At 48.9% G+C, this 21,794-nt stretch overlaps 2 protein-coding genes across 4 annotated transcripts in view; one reads left to right on the forward strand and one right to left on the reverse strand.

Moving 5' to 3' along the window:
* Positions 1-5,385: 5,385 nt before the first annotated feature.
* On the forward strand, positions 5,386-13,212 carry LOC144170626 (uncharacterized). The gene is made up of 4 exons (XM_077700538.1): positions 5,386-5,602; positions 6,662-7,163; positions 8,265-8,350; positions 9,288-13,212. The coding sequence occupies exons 2-4, from the start codon at positions 6,718-6,720 to the stop codon at positions 9,506-9,508; spliced, it is 753 nt and encodes a 250-aa protein (XP_077556664.1). The 5' UTR covers positions 5,386-5,602; positions 6,662-6,717; the 3' UTR covers positions 9,509-13,212.
* Positions 12,978-21,794, reverse strand: part of LOC144170625 (uncharacterized) — a 40,192-nt gene continuing 31,375 nt past the window's right edge. For all 3 annotated transcript variants that reach the window (XM_077700537.1, XM_077700536.1, XM_077700535.1), the window contains 3 exons: positions 19,448-19,530; positions 15,513-15,628; positions 12,978-14,920 (listed from right to left, as the gene is read on the reverse strand). In XM_077700537.1, the coding sequence (XP_077556663.1) occupies positions 14,904-14,920; positions 15,513-15,628; positions 19,448-19,530 (216 nt within the window). In that variant the 3' untranslated portion in view covers positions 12,978-14,903. The remainder of the gene's footprint in view (positions 14,921-15,512; positions 15,629-19,447; positions 19,531-21,794) is intronic.

Genomic DNA, 21,794 nt, shown 5'->3' on the forward strand with positions numbered 1-21,794 from the left:
CCGAGAGAGTGGCGAAGAAATCAGCGTAACAGTGCCAAAAAAGACAAAGCTCCGCAATAAAGAGAATTGTACAATTTTGTTGATGTGCAGCCAATAAAAGATGGGCAGAAAGCAATGCTTTTCATGCAGCATATTTTATTGAACTGCATAGTCAGTGAAAGGCGACGTCGGTATGCAAATAAAAGTATTGTAACGGGCTCGTTCCTTTGGCTCCTCGCTACTTTAATTATAAACTGAACCAGTGGCCAACCCCTCTCTGCGGGTACACGCCTTCTGGGATGGAGGAAGAAGATGAGCGTCAGATGAGCGTCTTCACCTTCTTCCTCTAGGCTGGAGGAAGATGAAGACGCTCGCTGATGTTGGTGTGCGTGCTGTTCCTGAGACATCGCAGCTGCCTTACCTGACATTACTATCCCGATTTGAGCACACCCCCTTCGAGTATTACTATCCCGTTTTGAGTACATACTACTTTTGAGTACATCCCCTTCGTCGCCACGTCACATCTTGAGGTGAACCTGTCACTTCCCGTCTCCTTACTGCTCGCCAGGCCAGTTTGAGACAATACGGAGCTTCGGAGTGGCCGTCCCATCCACAGCTACATGATGCCGCCCACCAGTGAGCCTGGATCCACTCCCCGCGACCCCAGTGATTTTCCAGGCACTGATAACGTCGACACTGATGAATGGCTCAGCATGTATGAACGCGTCAGTGCCCACAACCGATGGGATGAAACAACAATACCGGCAAATGTTCTATACCACCTGACAAGGGTTGGTTCCTAGCCAACGAAGCGAGGCTAACGAGCTGGGACATCTTCAAATAGGAGTTCCGCGACTTCTTCAGTGAGTCCCTTGGGCGCCAGCTAGCTTCAAAGAAAGAACTCGATTGCATCGCGCGCGTCACAATATCAAGGATTGATAGTTGGCGGAACAAAATAGTCATATGCTGTGTCATGCTGTTGCACTTTGTACCATATAAAGACAATAAAGGGCAAAATATAGGGTTTAAGGCCGCACCACATACATGTGTACATGAGGCTTTTCCTGCTGTTTCACCGTTTCTCAGCCGTGCTGTTCCGTCAGCGAAGTAGCATGAACGCCTCGATCGGCTCGCGGCGGGTTCCCGGCGAGACTCGGCAGCAGGAGCTATTCGGAGACCGGCGACGTCCGCACGTCGCCCTGATGTATGTTTACATGTACAACATCTGGAGCCACCACAGGGATCAAACGTTGGCTTAGGCGGCTTCAGGCGGCTCTTCAGGCTATTTCAACCTCATGCAAACCTGGCAATAAAAATTTCGAAGGGTAGGGGAAAGGAAGGGGGGGGGGGGGGGGACACACACGTGTGGTCTTGACGGTGCGTGTGCCGGCTTCACCAAAGTGGTTGACTATGCGGCGGATTATAGGTGAAGGTGCCGGCTTGAGCTGACGGATGCATTCCTTCAGTCCACCAAGCTCACTGAAGGGATGATCCTAGCCCGCTGTACTGCTGGTCGCGTGATGGCCTTGCCGGCCAGTGTAAGGCTGATATTGGATGTTAGTCTGTTCCAGCGACGGCTTCATGGCAGCGGAATGTGGTCGATCGACTGGATGATCCATGGAGGCTTGCTTCATGATGCCATGTACCTCGGCTGTGGCTAGGCAGGTTAGGCTTGTGCCTCTGGGCTTACCCTCAGCGCGATGCCATTCGTGTAGAATAACAAACCCAGGTCTTGAATGTTCCGTAATTATACTACCAGCTCTCGCATCACTATGATGAAGAGGACTGGCGACAAGTTGGCACAAAGCGGCACTCCCCTGTCATTTCAAAACGTTTCTGGCCGATCTGAGCAGGATTTGATCTCAAACGTCAGGATCGTTTGATCGCCAGGAACGATCACACGAAGTTTAGTATTCGTGTGCCAACTCCAGTCCCTTCGAGAGCCGTCAGTATGGTCGACGTGTTAAATGCATTTTGTAGAAACAGCGTGCCACCTTACAACCATGATGTCCTTTTTTACGAGTCAGCTGTCGTGTTTCCTATACGGGCACCACAGACTGCAGCTAAGAGCTAGCACTCATGCCTTGACTGACAGGAAAAGTGCTTTCTGACACGGGGCGACTGCACATGTGCACAGCGCCGGGACGGCTACGTTCCTAAAGCGATTCTGGATACTTTGAAAATCGGATTTCCCCAATTAATCTTTGTCGAGGAGAGGACAAGCTCTGGATACCTGTTGTTTCCGGCGTCAGAACGAATCGTGATAATAGTCCAAGCAGCCATAAGACCATCTTAAATTTGATGGAAAAATAAACCCCAACGTAAACTCACCCTCCTCCTCCAGGCTCAAGTTATCTCTACACCGTTAGAAACAGCTCATTAGGAACCCAAACGGTTACAGCAACGTACCACGCAGCTAATAAATATTCAGTTACTCTACCCCCCCCCCCTTGCTTCGGAATCGTTGGGCTAAGCGAGAAATTGATTTATTTTTTTTGCCCCGGCATAGCGGGATACAGCAACCGGACCCGCCTGAAAACAAAGCTGTTGCTTATAACGTAAGCGAGCGAATGTACGTCTCCTCCGAACGGACTCCACAATGGACAACAGCCTACAGCCACCGAATGTAACATTGACCCAAAAACAAGCCCGCCGAGATAAGGGAAACAGGTTTTCTTCGCAAAACTGGCGCGAGAGCAGCGACTCCACACGATTTCGGGCCCTCGGTAAGAACAGCAAAACTGTGCAGGGGAGGTCGCGTCGTGCTGTCCGAATTGCGGCGGGCGGGGTACATTTCCGAGGCACAGTTGAACAGGTCCGCGGGAACAGTCGGCGAGAAGTTCTCCCGCGTAGAGTGCGGCACGTTTTCGCGCCTGTCTCACGAAGTGCTGCCGCCGAATGCGTACGAACGGGGTCGAAGCACCTGCCGGATACGCGGGACGTGCCGGCGATGCGGGAGCTATTCGTTTATTCGCGCGTGTACGGAGAGGTGCTGCTATCAAACCGATCGAGCTGGCCCCTCGCCACCGAAGTCGTGTCGGATATCAACGGACTATGCCGAAAGCACTGATGGAATGGGGTCCCTAACCCGCACAACAGACCGCAGAAACAGGCCGGGCCCGACGTGCACGCGGGCCGTTTACCAGTTGGCTTTCTCGACATCGAGCCATTGTCGGGTGGATCAGGAACCGGGCTATTTCCGAACGGCCAGTCGTAGCTTAAACGGTAAATCTGGAGCGATCGCATGCGACAACACCGGCCGGGAATGATAAGTTGGCAAACTGCTTCTGTACACCTTGATCGCTTTGCACTGATCACACGCGGCGCGCGGAAAGGACGGCCCAGCGTTCCTGCAGCTTGTGAAGAGCATCCCATCTCTAGCACTAAACAAACGACCCACAAGAGACAGGAGTAAGACGGAAAGGCGCAGGAAAGGCCGGAAGTGCACAGCGTGCATAACAGCGGCGTGACTCGTTGGAGCCTCGTCGCTTACCACTCCAACAGCGCGTATACCTTCCTTTTCAGTAAGAGTAATCAATAAATCAATCAATCAGGACATGATGTAAGTGCGCCCAAGGGCCAAAATTCTGGCAAAATTATTCTCTTTCGTTTTAGGGGCGAAGCCCCGGAGAGGCTGAAGCTGTTGGCCTCTCCTGTCGTCGTCGTAATCGTCGTCTCATGTAGTCACGACACTAAAACACCGAGAAACTCGTTTACGCCACGCGCTAGAACGTAACGCGTACTACAAACACACCGACCCACTCGTATATACGCCTCGCGCCAGAGAGCTGCGTGCTTCAAAGACAAGATACCTTTACAGCAGGGCCGTACCCAGAAATTTTTTTCGGGGGGGGGGGGGGTTATGACTTTTGGGAAGGGTGTAGTTTTGCTGAAAGCAACAGTAAGTATTGTTTACGTGCTGCCTGGAAAAGATTTCGGGAGGGGTTCGAACCCCCAAACCCCCCCTCTGGGTACGGCCCTGCTTTACAGCAAAGCTGTATACCTCTACCCACCAACGGTTTCATCTCCATTGGCAAAAACGCCAAGAATACACTTATACACTGCAAGCTTCGCCCCTCCCCAGTTTTCACGTTAATGGAGATGGCCCGGGATTTTTTTTTTTCGAGCTTACTGCAGGTAGTTACAGATACGTGCCGTCCAGTGAGCGACAGTGGTTGACGTAGATCCGCGCACGCAGCGACAGTTGATAATCATCTCGTGAAACAGAGATTCAGAAGACAAAACAAGGAATCAGGTAAAAAACGACACGCAGGGTACATGAAGCAGGCGTGACCATTTGTAGCGCTATATTTAGGAAGACACACCCACACCCCGTCCGCCAATAAGGCAAACCAAACGGGGCGAAACATGTTGCTTTTCCTTTCTTCATAATTGCGTTTCAGGCGCACGACGGAAGCCACGCCTGCTCCCAGAAAGCCGGGCATTTTCATTCCCTTGTTATGACTTACATATTCAGTGAATCACACATCTTTCACACAACTAGTCCTCCTTCCCATTTCCATGTAAAACAAACAGCCCCTGCACCCCCCCCCCCCCCCCCCCCCGCGCACACGCAAAATCGACACCAACACCAAGTCCATTCTGATCGCAATGCGAAATAAGAGTTGTTTCCGACCAGGCCGCCTCTAATCATTATCCTGCTGATAACCAGCCATGCGTTAGCCTAGCTCCCCTATTGAGTGCCACACGAAAAGAAACACTTCGCATTTAAAAATTCAGCACCCCCCTGCAGCCACAAGAAATAGATTAAATTCAGAAAAAAAAAAAAAAAAAGCAGAATGTCCCAAATGGCACTCGGATTAATGCGCAAGTCGCTCCGCTAACAACCAAACCCTTAAAGTCGGCTTTACTATAGTATTCACAGATTTATCGGGGAAGATTTTTTTGAAAGGCTAGCTGATACCGAAGTAGGGAGCTGATCGGCCTTTATACACAGAGGCTACTACACACGAAGGCTTTGCTGGGGAGGAATCTTTTCGGGGACAATATAAGAGGTCTGATATCAAAGTACGATGACCCAAGGACCTCCCAAAGACGCCCTTGATAGGACGCTACACAATGAGCCTCTTACAAGCCGGCTTCACCACTATGCACCGATGCATTGCTGGGACATTTTCGCATGCGGCCAAAGCGTTACAGGTGGACAGATAGTTGTCCCCGTTGAATGCACACAAAAATGTTAAGCATTCAAAATGTTATTGCCACAACTTCAATATCGACCCTCACCCTATCTCAACCAACGTCGGTTCTATAAACGTGGGCCTCAACGTCATGGCCCCCGTTTATAGGCGCCGACAGGAGCGCCACAGTTGCGAAGGACGCCGCCAGCGCGTTGCCATGGTCGCCGTTGGCGGAAGGTGGTAGAGGAGGGAGGGAAGCCGTCGGCGGGCCACTCAAGAGCGCCAATCGAAGCGAGTGGCCTGCGTGGGGCTCTGATGAGGCCCCCCCACCCCCGGCCCCCCGCCGCCCCAACGGCCTTCCGTGCCGTTGTCTCAGCGTCGCGTAGACACCACGGATGCCCCAAACTCGAACTCATTGAACCAGTCCAGTGACCGTTCTCAGCGCGGTGACGGGGATACACGCGACACCGCGCTGCGCCCAGGTGAGTGGCTGCCGCCGTTGCTGCTGCGCCCCCCGCCATGAGCCCACGCTCGGACGTGAGCGCAACGGTCGTCTTTGAAATGCCGCCTTCGCCGTGTCGGGGCGAGAGTGCGTACACTGCTAGCGCCACTCGTTCGGCTCGAGCTGCGCTGTCCTTCGCTCGCCCACTCGTGTTCGAAATCCACGCGTCGTTGCGTCGTTTGATCGTTATCACGCGACACGGCGGTAAAGCACAATTCAGAGAGAGCCAGAGCCAAGCTGTGTCCAGCAGCTTATACCTGCGCCCAACGATCGACGTTGGCCCGCGTTACCTTAGCTCACGTTGGTAGGAGTTCCGCACGGCCGTCTTGCGTGCGTCTTTCGGTTCCAGCGTGCTGTGAACTTCTTGCGAGCCATCAAAGCTCGTACAGCGAGGAGTGCGCCTACATAAATGACTCGAAAGCGCGTGAACGTCGTGACAGCGCGCGTAAGCGCGGAACATTTAGTGTCGTTTTCGCGCGATGTAGGAAAGATAGGCGAGTATGCGGAAAGCAGCGGCCCAGTCGAATTGCCCCTAAGCTCTCCGATCCCGGGCACGGTCGGTTGGCTGGCAGCGTACCTGTGCGCGGTTGGCCGAACACGTACCGCGTACTCCAGTTACTCCGCGCAGACTCTCTTTCCTGCGCCGCCGTTCCATTTCCGCTCGAACAAACGTGCGGAACAAACGACTGCAAGCCGGTTGGTCGATCGGCCGAGGCAGGTCCGATCGCCAAGGTAAACAAATGCCCAGGGAACGGGAAGTCCGTATTTAGAAAGATGTAAACACGGCTCGGTGCATTGCCCCCTTGGGAAGTTGCTCGAAGGACGGGCACGGGCGGAAGCTCCGGTGGGTTCGCGCTCCGCGCTCGGCTGCGCGTGCTGTTCATCGTGAGATCCCGTCACGGCGCCGGGGCGGCCGATCAAGGGGGATCGCGTACGAGCAAGCGCCGTTCTGCCCTCTGGCGTGACGGCCGGCGCGCATTCCGCGGGAGCCGTTGACCCGTCGACCGCAGCGGCTGACCGGCGTGCGCCCTGCGCGCAGGATTCCGGCCTTGAGCCCTGGGCCATGGCCGGGGGGAGGTCCCGGGCGGTGCCGTGATGTCGAGCTCGGCGAGCCTCGAGGCGTCCGCCACGCCGCCAACGCTGAAGATGTCCAGCCGGCAGCTGCTGAACGTGAGCTCGCTGAGCAAGCACTCGGCCACCGGAGGGGGCACGCCGCTGCTGGTGGCCGACGCCGCGCGCCGCCGCCTGCAGCTGGCCGCCGCCTCGGCGTCGCGGCTCGCCGTGCACCAGCTGCTGGGCTCGCTGGCGCTGCTCTGCCTGCTCTCGCTGCTCATGGCCTTCCTGGCGCTCTTCTTCCTCCAGCGCGTGGCCAGCGCGGGCGGCGGCCAGGGCCAGCCCCCCGACGAGCACCTCGCGCTCTACCAGGTCGCGGTCGCCATGAGCACGCTCACCATCTCGCTCAACCTGTGCTGCCTCTTCGTCTGCTGCATACAGTTCCTGCTCGGCGTCAAGCTGCTGCGCGCGCCCAACGGGCTCGACAGGTCGGCCACTGTACCGTGTTGTACGCCTTCACTCGCCCGTACACACACACGTGCAACGCAGACCGAAACTATCCACACGTGGACACACGTATACACATCCTCGTGCACGCGCCAGGAAGAATAATTGAACTGCGCCTATCAATTCTCGTTCTGTTTCTCAGATTTCTACCTTAGCTGACTGACTTGTACCACAGTTATCTCTCCAGCCGTTATCTACCCCATCTCCCCAACTGCGAGTGCGCGAGAGCCATCAATGTTCCAAGAGTGAACACATTCAAGTCAAGGGGGGTACATAATAGGTGTCCAGCCGCTACGCTAGAAACTGTGTCGAAGGGGGGGAGTTAAGGAGATAGCAGCTGTGTTCATACCACTATGCATCAGGCCGCATATCTTCTAAGGGGCAACCAAAAAAAAAGAAACCGCACAAATTTCGGTTCCGTCCTTCACCCTAGCTTTTCCGAAACGCTATCTTTATGCACAAAGGTGAACAATGGCTACTTGTGATAAACCATGTCATCTCGCTCTCTAGTTTCACTTTTACAAAATCAGAAAAAAAAAGAAAGAAAAAGGCTTGATGCAGCGGAGTGCAGACTACTGAAGGTGTAGCAGAGTTTACCATCTGGTTCAATTGGCAAAGCAAACAGATCACTGCAAATGGGAGGACTGTCAGCTGGTGTCCTTCCCTTCTACAATGTGTGTGTAGCCGTGACAGCCACATTACCGACAAGCTCTCCCATTCCACCTGGAGCGATGTACAGTACACCAACATTATTGCTGTCAAGATTAAAACTAGACTAAGCAGTATTCTGATACAAGTGGCGGAACTTTCAACACATTTTAATTGGGTTGGCTATGTGAATGATTTTGAAGGGATTGCCAACTCATGTGAGGTGGTTTTGTTACGAGCGTTTACAGTACTGTACCCTTATTGCATTATGGCATGGCAGTTGCATCCATTTAACTTAGTCTGTGGGACGTTCGTAAAACAAGCTGCCCTGCTATTCAAACCTAAACTACAGCAGGTGTGTTCTTGTCGTGGCATTTTTTGTGACATTTCCCATGCCTTGCTTATCTCAATCTTCTCCCCATTTCTGGCTACAGGACAAACATGTTCATCAAAAGGAGCTCACATACTCGTGTCCTGGCCATCGCTGGCTTCTTCTTGTCAATACCAGTCTTTTTCACAGGTACGGTGTGAAGGAACCTTTTGCCTTTGTATAGCTTTGTGAATGACAGCATTACAGTATTACACATACAAACATTAACTAATGTCTATTTGCGAAGAAGCAAGCCAACCATGGAATTTTTCTCAGCTGAAGTTTTCAGAAGGCCTACCCGCATGGTTTGACTTACACAAGTTAATAAATGAAAGCCTAGCTAACATCAACAATTGGCAGACCTTCTAACCTACCTGAAGCAGAACAATCTAGTTTTGCTTCAACAAAATTGGAGGGCTCACTAGATGCAAACCAGAAGCGCACGTGAAACTACAGGTGTGATTCTACACCCTTCTAAATCCCTTTTTGTAGTGGTTGTCATTGAGGCTTATGGAGATAGCCCTGCCACAGCTCGTCCTAATACTACTACAAAAACCATGAATGTGGGCTTCTTTCCTTTTTTTTTGGGTGGCTGTGTACTCGCAGTGCAACTTTCTGCTGTAGTGCATTCAGCTTTGACATTGCAGACTCGTGCTTGCAATTCTGTATTGCAAGCCCTTTCGAATTTGAACCCAGTTAGTCAAGTCTACTTCTAATCAGTGTGGTAAGAATAAACTAAAACCACGGATTCCTTTCGGAACCAGGGCATGGTTCATCAGCCAACCGGCCTAACACAAGCCATAATTTTATCGTAAACAATTTTGTCCGCCCGTTTACAAGTAACCATTCCGTTATATGAATGGCTTATTTGCCGCCGAGTCTTCTGCATCGCAGCTGCCCTACCCAGGTTTGTTCTGTTCCACGAGACCTGCTTGGAGTCTTGAGCACGATACCTACTGGCCCTGTTTCCTCTGCTCTCCGGGCTGATCCATCTTTTAATGTTACTAAGGCCTTGGCAAGGGCAGTGCACGCACAGCCCCGTCTCCCGTACCTGTCCCTCGCACTCACAGCAGCCCGTTTCTCGCAGGGGTGATCCTGTTCACGTTCATCCACTTCAACGAGCTGCCAGCCATTGTGACCAGTGTTGTGATCGGACTGGGCATCGTCTTCTGTGGTGTGGCCTCGGTGCACAACGTCTACCTCTGGCAGTGGGAGAAGACCTGTGCCACGCGCGAACTAGTCGAGAGCCGGGCTCTCGGAGTGCAGCCAGACCTGACACACACCTTGGAACTGTCCACGCTGGTGTGACCATTGTGCTGGTGGGGGTGTGACCGTTGCGACCCTGGACACAAGACGATGCCAGATGGAAGCACAGAGGATGGGCTGTCATCATCAAGGGTGCCTGTCGAGGGATTTGCTAGCGTTTGGCGAGGCAGGCTAGTCAGCATGTGCCACTTCTTTGGACAGCATTTTCGAACTTGGGTGCTCGGCACAAACGCTGCAACACGCCAAGAGGTTAAAGAAACATTTTAATGCAAAACATTCTTAGGCTTTTATGTGAATACAAAGCCAAACACTAGAGTCTAAACCAAGCTCACAGCACCAGGTTATCTGGAACTAGGTAATAGTGATAAATACTGGTGCGGATTTGGTCCCAGCCCCGGTTGTTGCTTTTCAGGCGGAAACAAAAAGCAAAAATGCCCATCTGTTCAGATTTCGACGCACGATAAAGATCCCCAGGCAGTCAAAATTAATCGGGAGCACTCCACTACAACGTGCCTCATAGATCGAGTGTAGCTTAGGCATATTAAACTCTGTAATCTGGAGCAGTGCAGTAAAAGCTCGTTAATTCGAACTGCAAGGGGGCGTCACCTCAGTTCAAATTAATGAAAGTTCGAACTAACGAAAGCCAAGTACAAGTCGTACAATGCGATTGTGGAGCAGTAGAGCATGTCGGCAACTGAATGCTTGAAAAAGGCTGCAGTTGAAGCCTACCTTCTATCCTTAATTTTTTCTCTAACAAGTGAATGCAGTGGAAGGCCTCCTTTTTGCGTACTCAAAAACTAAAAGAGAAGAGATGGGTGGCATTCCACGTGGTCATTACTTTTGAGTGATGGCTGCACTGGTGCTTCATCAAGCACCTCCTCGTGGTCACTAGCAGCGACAGGTCCTATGCTTCTGACCTGAGAAATGATGCCATTTGTCAGCACCACACCATAAACTCATGTCCACATCAGCGTAGTCTTCTTCCAAATGTCCACCATCGGGCCTTTAGATTGCTTTTACCCTATTTAACTTCTCTGTCCGTTGTTCTCTCTTTCCCGGAGGCGACGCATATTCGTGTGTATGCAGCAGGGCCATTTTTCTGGCTGTGTGCCAGGCCCCAAGCTGCCAGTGCGGTGGCATGTAGTTTGAATTATCCGGGGCAGAAGCCTCTCGCGTTCAAATTAACAAGCTTTTCAATACATGGATTTCAATGAAGACTTGTCCGGACCGAATCGTAGTTCGAATTATCCATCAATTCAAATGATTTAAGTTCCAATCAACGAGCTTTCACTGTAATGAATTCTGCTTGACTTTGTTTGTGCTCCTTCAAACAAACGAAATAATATAAAAAATAGAGTTGCGAGGCAAGGCACTAAACACACCGCAAGGTGCCTGGCTTCTTCCTGCAAATATTTCCATGGGAGTGGCACATAGTGGCTTTCTCTGCATGCACCACTAGTGTTTTCCTACGTCAGTGTGGGTGTGTCTGCATCTCATGCTGGAAGCTCACATCTGTGGGCAGCTGAAACAGGGTGAATGGATTGCCGAGTGACAAATGAGATATTTAAGCACCATCTTTGAGTGCAAAGCATGCCAACAAGCTTGGAATGCTTACGAGAAACAGGTGTTTCAGCTTAGGATGTCCAGAATTTCCAAAAGTAATTTGATCATTACAAATTCTTTTGGATTAAAATATCGGGGAAAATAGATTGGGACAAAAAAAATTTAAAACTTTCATAATGGACTTAAAATTAAGCAGTTAGCAATTAGAGGTTTCATGGCAGAAGTTCAGATAATGCTGTTTTCACCAGTTACAATTTCAGTTCCTTCTACTTTCTACTGACTAAAAAAAAAAAATACATGCTCCTTGATAACAAATGCCAGAAAAATTGATGACAAATACACTTTTGTGTTCTGGGCTTACCACATATCTGGCACAATTTTTTCAAAGTCAAACCTGGGGCAGACTTAGAGTTTTGTTTGTTTCAAAGTGTCCATGTTGAACAAGCGCCAATTGGCTGGCTGAAGGTAGATACAGACATAATGAAAGTGAGCAAGGCAAAGGCACTTGTTTCTGTTCATGTCATTCATGTTGGAGGCCCCACAACTGGGACTCTGTCACAACTTGAAGCAAGCATTGAGCTTTTACGGCAGGACCTGGCCTCTATGGGCTGAAATATATGGAACTCACTGCATCTGATGTAAGTTCTAATCTCAAACTTCTGCCTTAAAACCATTAATTACCGGTGTATTTCTGGTAATTACTGCAATACCATGTTAGTATATTCTCACGCCTGCAAAAGTACTTATAGATAGCTTTATTACCTGATTTGACAAACCAGTGAAACAGCCCTTCTGGGGACCAAACTGAAGTACGCAATTACTTGTTTGCTAGAGTGGTGTCTTTTTTTTTTTTTAGTTTTAGTAATGTAGGCTAGAAAGAAGAAGAGGAAAAAAAAAAAGGAAGTTGACTACTGTTGGTAGGATTGTGCTTGGGTATACAGCAACACAAGGGGCGGGCTAGAAAGAAAACGTACACTTGATTTAAAGACTGCGCCTTAAAGAATACCACTGGCTATTGGTGTTCCGAGGTGGTCTCCCTCCCAGGAACTAAGCCCAATGCTGCTTAGCTGTGGAAATCAATGAGAACCAGTGTATTCAGCATGGCATGGCCGATGGCAAGGCGCAGTCTTTACATCAAGTGTGTGTGTTCTTTCCAGTCCCTCATGTTACATCGAAGCGCAATCCTAGAAACGATGGCCAACCAACTAGCCCGACACCAAGTGTTGCTTAAATTAAGTTGAAAATGAAGTGTTTGGATACAACAAAGGCACCCCTTTTTCTTGTGCTGTTAGTGTCTCGAAAAGTTTTATCTTTCTTGGCATTCCTCGTGAGTTGTGTGGAAGTTTGTTGCTTGGTATATTTATTTTTCATGTAACATCACAAGAGTGCTTGTGCTCAGCCAATTCTTGCACATGTGGAAGTTACTCAAAGTAGTGCTAATGTTGTTAAGGGCATGGTTGCTTTCATGCCCAGGCTTACTCGAAAGTTGTTGCTATGTTTGTGCCATTGTTGGCTGGTTTGTCACTAAGCAAACCTTGACATGTTGCTTGCACTCACTTTTGCTCTGAGATAGCTTCTCACAAGAATCAGGTAGGGTTTGTCTTGTGGCACAGACCATTGGGACAAGTAGATTTCACCTGCGCTTTAAGGTGCATACAAGCACAGCCACATTGAATGCAAAGTAAAATGCAATTTTTATGCACTCATTATGTACCCAATTGCATCTGCAGCCATAAATGTTTCAAGCCGATACCAGGGTATAGCAAGAGGTAGCAGCTGTATGTTTGTATTTCCCTCCGCGAGGGCACGTGTACACCTGCTGAAAGCTGTGTTGCACAATTAACGCGATCATTGTGTGCCTTTCTTGGGGCCTGCCTGTTGCCATGTTAGAGGTGTGTCGTTGCAGAGCTATAGTCAAGCGACATTTGTGCCCTGTACAGAAGCGATATTCGCTTGCAAAGTATTTTATTTTGAGGTGTGAACACAGTTCAGCGAAGAACCAGAGAATGAGATGACCGTTTTGTTAACACTTCTATGCACGTTTGATATGGTGCTACACATGTACATAATGCCTTCCCTGCACACGTCTGCTGCCAAGTACAAAACTCTGCACTGCCCACAGTGATTGGTTGTGGGACCAACCGCTTGTACATACAAAGTGAATATAATATTTCGTGCACACAGCCCTTGGCTTCGCTCTCCTCAACTTCCATCAATGCGACGTCTAACTGGGGATCATAGCCGTCAACGCTATTCCCGTTCCTCTCTCTTTACAAGTTGAAAACTGAATGCTTTGTGCACGTTAGTACTGCACGGTACACTGGCACGAAACCATGCTGTCAACTTGTGGTCCAGTTGACATGCTCGTTACATGTCCATGCCGTGTTTGCTGTGAATGGCAAGGCATTTAAGAAATCAAGGAGCAGTGTGCTTGAGAACATCAAAGTGCAAAATATCCTCACGCGTTCTTTAAAGCGAGCACACTTATTTCGCGGTGCAGTTAGATGATGCATAGCACAACTAAAAAGAACAGGTGAGCGGCGCTTTTCCCAAAAGCTCCTAAAACATACTCATAAAAAGACCGAGAGGTTGCTCGAGGACCACGCGCATTGCTGCAGGTCGATGAAGCACTGCAACGGTGCCAATGCTGCTGGCGACCTTGTGAGCATTTTGACTGGAGGCACTGAAAGAGTACTCGTGACATTAAAAACAAGTTGCAACCAATAGAGACCTGCTCAAACTACACGTTATCTAGCCATGGTGCCCGAGCTTCCCTCCTTGTCCATTTGGTCTATATACATAACATCACCTGGTACAACACTTATCTTAACAGGCTACCTCTCATAACAGAGCACAGATCCCATAAAGAAACGTATCTTTTTACCCTTAAACTGCACTTTGGTTCAAGCTTTTCCTGAGAATCATTACACAACCTCATAAGATCGCAGTTACGTCGAGCACAGTGGATTAGGCGCAGCAGAAATGGTTGACAAAGTTAGCTCTGGACTGCTATAGTTACATACAGAGTTACATTATTGCTGCTACAAAGTAAAAACAGAGCTTATATTACTTGCTTGCTTTTACCCACGCTCCGCACAGAGGTAGCACCTGCAGCCTGTTGCGTGCAATCACAGGCACGTGAAAACATTTGCCTCATTAGGTTGGAAAAAACGAAGTGAAGCAAAATATTTATCACTAAGTAGATGTTTCAAGCAGCTTGGGCTGGTGAAATACCCAACAGAATAGATGTGTTTCTACTAGCAAATCTCAGTGTTTCTACTCTCTGCCGTACAGGGCAGAAAGCAGTGTGTTGAAAGATATCTCAGTAGGTGGAGTGCACCAACTGGAAAAATGCTACCTACTTGACTATTTTAAGTGCAAACCAGCAAGCTGTTAGTTGAACAACAAATGGTTTGCTTATTTCTTAGTGCCAGCGATGCCCTGTTCAGCACAACAAATTTTCAGACTGTGCTCACAGTGCATATCTAACAGGTCAACAAAACAGGTGCACTGAACATCGGCCTCCCTGCAGCCACCATAGCTGCCATAAACACAAAACTTAACTCCCAGTAAGCATTACCCCAAACAGGTGCTCTAGGAAAAGGAAAAAAAAAAAGAAGAGAAACAGGCAGCAAAGAACTGTTCACTGCTCTCAAACAAGAAAAAGAGCACACCAATCACTGCGGTTTGGCAGAAAACAACAGCACAGTTGAATATCGGCATGGTGATGAAGGAACTGGAATGTCTGATGAACTCGGCGCACTAGTGGGTACACGGAGCAAATGGAGCCCTCCCAGAATGACGTCGCAAGATGCAGCTTCAGGAGGGGGCGATAATAAGAACTGGGCAGATGCCTCCAGTGGCTGTCCTGACCTCAATATGGCCTTTTACCTGAAAGCAAGCAGCAGGTGTGGCAATTAGCGAACAATGAGCGCTGCAAATTGTGAACAAGCAAAACAAGCATAGCACACCAACGCAACCATGAAGGGAAGGCACCATGACATAAACTATGTCAAAGTGCAACAATTACGAGCCAACCCTTGGCTGGGGGTTTACGAAGAACCTTTGCACAAAGCCATTGCAGGACGAATGTGGACACCAGCAAGCAAGTTTAAAAAACAAGACCAACCCATTACTAAAAAGCGTTTTACCTGATCACGCATGCCGGTTTACTGGTATGCTACATAAAAAACACTACCCCATTTTTTTTACCGTGGTTTACTTCTTTGTCTTCATCTTGGCTTTTATCGCATCATTTTTGAGGGGGCGATTAAGACTTAGGGTTGGTTCTTTTTTTCTAGGTGCATTAAAAAATATGCAGGTCAAAAACAAACATGGACATCGGTGGTATGGCTGGGCAGAAAGGGGGAAAACATCAATATGTCAGTGACACTGAAAAGATTAACATTCTTTCTGTGCATAGGTAACACAACCTGCTATGGCAGGGAGCAAAACAGGCTGTGTATGAAAACGGTCTGCTTACATTTCTCGGGTAGCACGGCAACTGTGATAATTCGTTCCCGGAAGTATGTCTCGCTGAGAGTGAACACTGCATCCTCAGCCTCATCCCAGGTGGGCATTGTCACGTAGGCATGGGTGCTGCAAGGCAGAGCAACGTTTGAGAATGAACGCAGCCACGTGGCATGGAAGCCACCGTTCTCAGTGGTGCCACACAGTTGGAATTAGCTGCCAGTTCTCGTCATGCTTTCCCGCCACAGCATAAAAATGTATGCACTAGCCCATTACTATGCAGAAGAAAGTCATACATGCTTCAATGCTGCAGACAACCACAGCCTAGAATCTGTACCTTAAAAGAGACACTGAATGCTGAATAACGTTATGTCTGAATTAAAAAATCACATCCTTCATGTGCGCTCCTTCCAAATCAAACAATGCTCTGTCATTGTCTCGTTTCTTTTTTCTTGCATCACAAAAGGATGCGCCAGAAGTCGTGGGCAAGGCAGCTTAGAGGGAAAGAGGGGGAGAGAAAACGGCATTAAACAATTCAGGTCCACACTGTGGCGAGGTGGGTACTTTGCGTTGACGTCATCCAACGGAAGGCATGGCAACTATTGCGCATCTGGTGAGTGGCAAGCGTTACGTGATGGCAGCTGTTTTCACAGACAGTAAAACCTCGTTATAACGAAGTTGAAGGGGCAGTTATAATTACTTCGTTATAAACGTTAGTTCGTTATATACAAAGTTCATATCTAACGCTACTTAACGAAGAAAAGAAGATGTACTCACTATCGAACCTCACAGCAGCCGCCACGAGGAAAGAACGACCGCGGCGTAGGAAAAAACAAGCGAAAAAAATAAGAACAGCAAGAATCACAACTTTATTCGCGCGAAATGGCTCATCACTGATCGAAACAGCACATCAGCCGTTGCGTCTGCCGCGTCTTCTTTAGACGAATGATGGCTTTTTCAGCTGCAGCCGCTATTTTGATTCTGTCCTCGCCGTCATAGTGAGCGCCAAAGAAGCAGCGCAGCAGGTCTGCCGCATCCAGCGATTGTGCGGACCCGCTGACATTAGGCTCAGGGCTGTCGTCGCAGTCCTCATTAGGCACCCCAGTCACCTCACGTACAATTTCTACCTCTATTAGCTCCACCGTCGTTACCGCGTCAGCATCGGCACTGACGTACGTGCAAAAAGTGTCGCAGTTGGGGACGATCTAGATGCTGTTGTCAATGAGGGTGCCTGCGGCACCCTCATTGACAACAGCATCTAGATCGTCGCTGTCACCACTGCTTACGCCAAATGAGGCGTGCCGGAAGCAATTGGCTATCGTGCTTGCCAAAACAGCCATCCAGGCACCCTGCAACATGTCGATCGCCATGTACAGGTCGATCGTCGTCTCGCGCTTCATGCGCATGTTCACGAGAGTTCTGTCAATTACACGCTTGCGGTAGCCAAACTTGAAGCTCATATAACCCCTTGGTCCAGGGGTTGCACAACAGCAGTGCAGTTTGGGGGCAGGAAACATAACTCAATGTTCCGGAGTGCAGCAGCAGTGTGGTGGGCCGCACAGTTGTCCAGGACGAGGCATATTTTCCGGTTCTGCTTGCCAAGCTGCTCGTCCCATTCCCGCAGCCACTGTGTGAAAATAAAATGTCCCTGGTCATCCATGCTTTCCGGTTGGAAACATAACTAACTTGCAGCTTCCTTTTCCCTTTGAAGCATCTTGGCGATGCACTTTTGCCGATCACGAGGGCTGACAACTTTTCCGAGCAGTCCATGTTTGCGCAGAGCAACACGGTCACGCAGACCTTGCTCTGCTTACCCCCCTGGCAGCGTTCACCCTTTAGAGCCAAGGTTTTTTGCGGCAACATTTGGTAGAAAAGGGCGGTCTCATTTGCGTTGATATCTTTCGGGCTGTACTTTTCCAGTAGCTGCCCAACGTTTTCCTCCACCCACGCCACAGCAGCTTCACGGTCGACAGATCGAGCTTCACCACTGACGGCCCTGCCGACGATGTCGTGGCGCTCCTTGAAACGCTGAAGCCAGCCGGCACTTGCGACAAAATCGTCGTGTGCTATGATGCATGCAGTCTCTTCCCTTCCTCTGCAAAAGTGCCCCACTCACAGGAATTCCGCTTGCTCTCGCTGCCAAAAACCATTTAAACACGGCCTTCTCTACTGCTTCGAAGGCTGGGGCTCGGAGCTTCTTCCTGTTGCCTTTGACGCCACGTGCGATAGCACTGGCGACAGTTTCCTTGCTGCTCAAAATCGAGGACAGCGTGCTCAACGTTATGCTGAAATCTTTGGCCACTTTTTTTTCCTTCGCGCCCGACTCGACAGCTTTAAGCATGGCCGCCTTCTGCTCGATTGATAGTTTTGCGCTTCCGTTTGCTGTTTCCGTTGTCCATCTTCTTTCTGCTCGCACGACCGATCCGACTGAAAAGCTGACACTCGAATGATCGCAGGCAACGCCAAAAGCCGCAGTCGGCGCAGCGCCCCAGACATGCGCAAACACGGAAGAGCGGGCGGGTCCACGAGTTCCACACGAGGGGGGAAAGTGGGAGGCGCGCCCGCTCGTGCGTGTTGCCAAGTGGCTTGTTGCCATTTTAGCGCGCGGGAGTTGGCGGCGGCCCTGCGAGCGGTAGTTTTGAATTACCTCGTCCGTAATGAGACGTAAACTATCGCGCACTATAAGACATTGACCTGTCGGCCACAAAGTGGTTAGTAAGTGCTTGTTTTGGGGAAAAAAAAAAAAAAAAGGTTAGTTATACCCATTGCAAGGACATTTAAGCTTCGTTAAAACGAGGTTTTAAATACATAGGCATCTATGGGAATTTCTAGGGGAATTACGATTGCTTCGTTATATCCATTAGTTCATTATATACCGTTTCATTATAATGAGGTTTTACTGTACACATAATGCCATGGATGCAACAAGCGACGACTTGGAAAATGGAGTGGCGCATTCAACTGCCTCCGCCAAAAGGCACTGCCACTGCCAGCTGACACTAAGGTGCCCACCCTCCCCACTGGTGAAAGCAAGAACAACAACAACAAAGGACACCACCAACAAAATCTACTGTATTCTAAGCACCTGGAACCTTCCACAAATGAACAAAAAAGGGCAAAGTCTCCTCTACTTCACGATGACTACGGGCAGTTTGTCAAAAGGGCAAGTTGCCATTTGTGTGCGCAGTGCATGCATACTTTTGTTTCAAAGAGCAACAAGAATAGGGTTTATGTTTGGCTCTGATTCCCCAGAAATATTTGTTTGAATTCAGCACTATGTCATAATCACATGCCCAACGTTGCATTGACTTAAAAAAAAAAAGACGCTTTTGAAAGACAAAGCACTACTAGTACTAACCACGAAATAGGCCATTTCACTGCTGCAGATGAGTGGTACCCTTTGCTTCCCCTTCAATTTTGGCTAAATGTTTCGCCGCGCTATAACGGTGCAATATTTATGCGGAGGAACTTGTGAAATGTCGCCCCATTTCGTTCCCAGCATCCACAAATGCGAGCCAGCAGAAAAACAAATTATTTGCACAACAGGCTATGGAAACTGATCACAACAATGGCCAATTTTGAAGATATTGCCTGCACGTTTGCCAAGGTGGCAGCACCACACCGGCTCAGTTGAAAACTACGAAGAGTGAAACACCTACATGGTGGAACACTTCATACAGTAGAGTGCAACAAAAATAACGGAAGGTTATTGCTCACTGCAGAGCGCAAGCTGCAAGCCACCAGCCTGCTGGCTGTACAGACTTGTCATTCAAGGTTCTTGTACAGGCACAGTAAGGTTACTCTTCATTTTTTTTTTTGCCGATGTTCAGCAAAAGTGGTTATCCATTTGGCCTTTTCAGGGCACACACTTTAGAATAACTGGGAACAGCTTTCCCCATGCCGTGCGCCGTGACGGCCCAGCCTCCCGAGCACGAGAAGCCCACTTACTAGGAGTGCTGCCCCGTCGGGTCAATCCTCCCCATGACCACCTCCAGGGGGTCCCAGCTTGAGAAGAGCTCAGCTATGTCAGTCTGTCAAAAACAACGCACAAGTGACGACACGTTTGAAAGAGGGGGAAACCAGAGAAACCAATGGCGCTTTCAACGTGCACGGCAACTTCTGCCGTCACATCAAAAAAGCAACAATCAAGTGGGGAAACATTTTGCCCCAAGCAAGCGGCAAGATGCGAAGATGCCTCTCAAAAGAGCCCTATTGTAGCGCTATACCCGCATTCTTACGCTTTCTATGGGCTAAAATGCAACTGGCTTCTTTTGCAGCCATTCACATCATGATTTCAGGTTCAGTGCTCACGCCATAAGTTTTTACAACTGCAAGCGTGTGCTGTGCTTTTTACAAGGACAGCACACGCTTGGCCCAATCTGTCAGAAGGAGCGCAACTATACTCGGGTGCAATTTAAGAATGGCAATGCAAGTTGCCGCTCCGCCTCCTCACTGACTTCGGACATTACTCCGCGCGGCGCAAGTAGTGCATTACTGGGAATACTCTGAACATGGCACGAGCCATTTCCGTAACGTTTTGGACTTCATCTGCTTATAAACTACTGCAGCGATGACAAACAAAATGCGCGAGAAAGAGCAGAGGATATCCCGCATTCAAAACAATTTCCTTTCAAAACGCGTGCGCATTTACATCCGGGTCCGTTGCTTCGGCAGAGTGATAACGCACATGAGCTATTGCCGTTCTTAACTTGCTCCTGAGTATAGCTAGCCAGCTAGCCCTACAGGTATGTTGCATTGCCCACATCAGGAATGAGAGAAACCTACCATAATCTGCACTGTACTGGCAGGTATGTTTGTAGAGAGAACTAGTGAAACGGTGGAGACACGACAGTGAGGAAAAGTCAGCTACCACAAATCTACAATTATGAAATAAACAAAAGTACCAAATTCCGCTTTGAAGGAACATTTGCGAAAAATGGACAGAAGCTTTTTAAAATTACAAGAGTGCATAATCAACTTTGGCAAAGTAATAGGGACACACAAAAAAATGCTGGGAAGATTTTTGAAAACAACCCTCCTTTATTTTTAAAGATGCCAGAGCATATTATCGAAGTACGCTGGCGACTCCAGAGAAATATTTAACCCCATCCAACCCACCTCCTCATTTTCCGCACCCAACCACCTTCCCTTTGTGCTCACTGTCCCCAGCTGGCACCCTATACCATATAGCATAAGCGTGCCAGCGCACTCAGATTCGCCCCCACTTCCCAACCCCACCTTCAAGCAGTGGAGGGCTTCCCTGGCCAGCCCACACCAGAATACCCAGCTCAACCTGGTGATCTGAACAAGGACGGCCAGTCGAAGTCAAGTAATTCCAACTACGGATGCCTTTCACAGGGTGAGGCTCATAACATCAGCCTCTGCTCGACGAATAAAAATATTTATTCTCTCTGACTCTCTCTCATCACACAAACAAAAGCATAACTGAAAATTCTGATAAGCTGTGCATATCAGTTCCCAAGTTATAATGGTCTCGCAAGGTGGTTCATATGCAGTCCTTAGGAAAGCCCTGGAGGACTCAGACAAGATACAAATTTGCTTATTTGAAAGTTTGGGCAGCTAATGCCTGAATACAAGTTCGTTCAGCAAGAAACATTGCCACTATCACTGAGAGACTAGGTTCTATGAAGTGAATTTCAAATAATCCACTTACTCCGTCATTACTTGACGTCGCAAAAGCCTTATGACGTACTTGGGAGAATCACCAAAAACAGGCAGCCAGTGCACCATCTCAATGCCGCCATAAAAAAACCGGAGGTTTAAAATCCCTGATTAAACCCAGTAAAACATAGTGGGGTGTTGCAGCCCACACCCCATAACGGCGGAGCCACAAACTTTTTTGTTGGTGTTGGTTCGGGAAATGGAAGCGACTGCAACGAATGGGTTGACTGAACTTTTAGTTCAAGAAGTTCAACTGAATTTTTAGTGCCTCGTAAGAAAACAGTGGACATGATTTGTTTGCAACTCTTGTGACTGAAAGATGACATGCTATGGTAAGGGCCCCTCGTGAGATGGTGCAGTGCCATCGTTACTCGTAAAGTCGCTGTGGCTTTTGCCTCCGATATGCGTTCGTTTCCTTTGGTAATAACACTCAAAATAAAAAACTAAGATTACTCCCTCACCATGAGCCCATCTGAAATCAAAACAAAACTGTTTTAATAATCAGTTCACTGGGTGGGAATCAGCCAATTTTACATTGCAAGTCAATGCAGAATAATAGCTGGAGAGTTCCCACTCTTTCTTCTGCTTTCCTCAATTAATAGTTAATTTGGTT

The sequence above is a fragment of the Haemaphysalis longicornis genome, unplaced genomic scaffold, assembly GCF_048455015.1.
Source record: "Haemaphysalis longicornis isolate Haplotype H1 unplaced genomic scaffold, Haemaphysalis longicornis Haplotype H1 scaffold_2, whole genome shotgun sequence".
Classification (NCBI taxonomy): domain Eukaryota; kingdom Metazoa; phylum Arthropoda; class Arachnida; order Ixodida; family Ixodidae; genus Haemaphysalis; species Haemaphysalis longicornis.

What these genes read in the sequence shown, in the direction of transcription:
- LOC144170626 (XM_077700538.1), top strand. Translation starts at nt 6,718, where the DNA reads ATGTCGAGCTCGGCGAGCCTCGAGGCGTCCGCCACGCCGCCAACGCTG. An exon ending in GCGCCCAACGGGCTCGACAG is followed by an intron (nt 7,164 to 8,264) that starts GTCGGCCACTGT and finishes TTCTGGCTACAG; the next exon opens with GACAAACATGTTCATCAAAA. An exon ending in AATACCAGTCTTTTTCACAG is followed by an intron (nt 8,351 to 9,287) that starts GTACGGTGTGAA and finishes CGTTTCTCGCAG; the next exon opens with GGGTGATCCTGTTCACGTTC.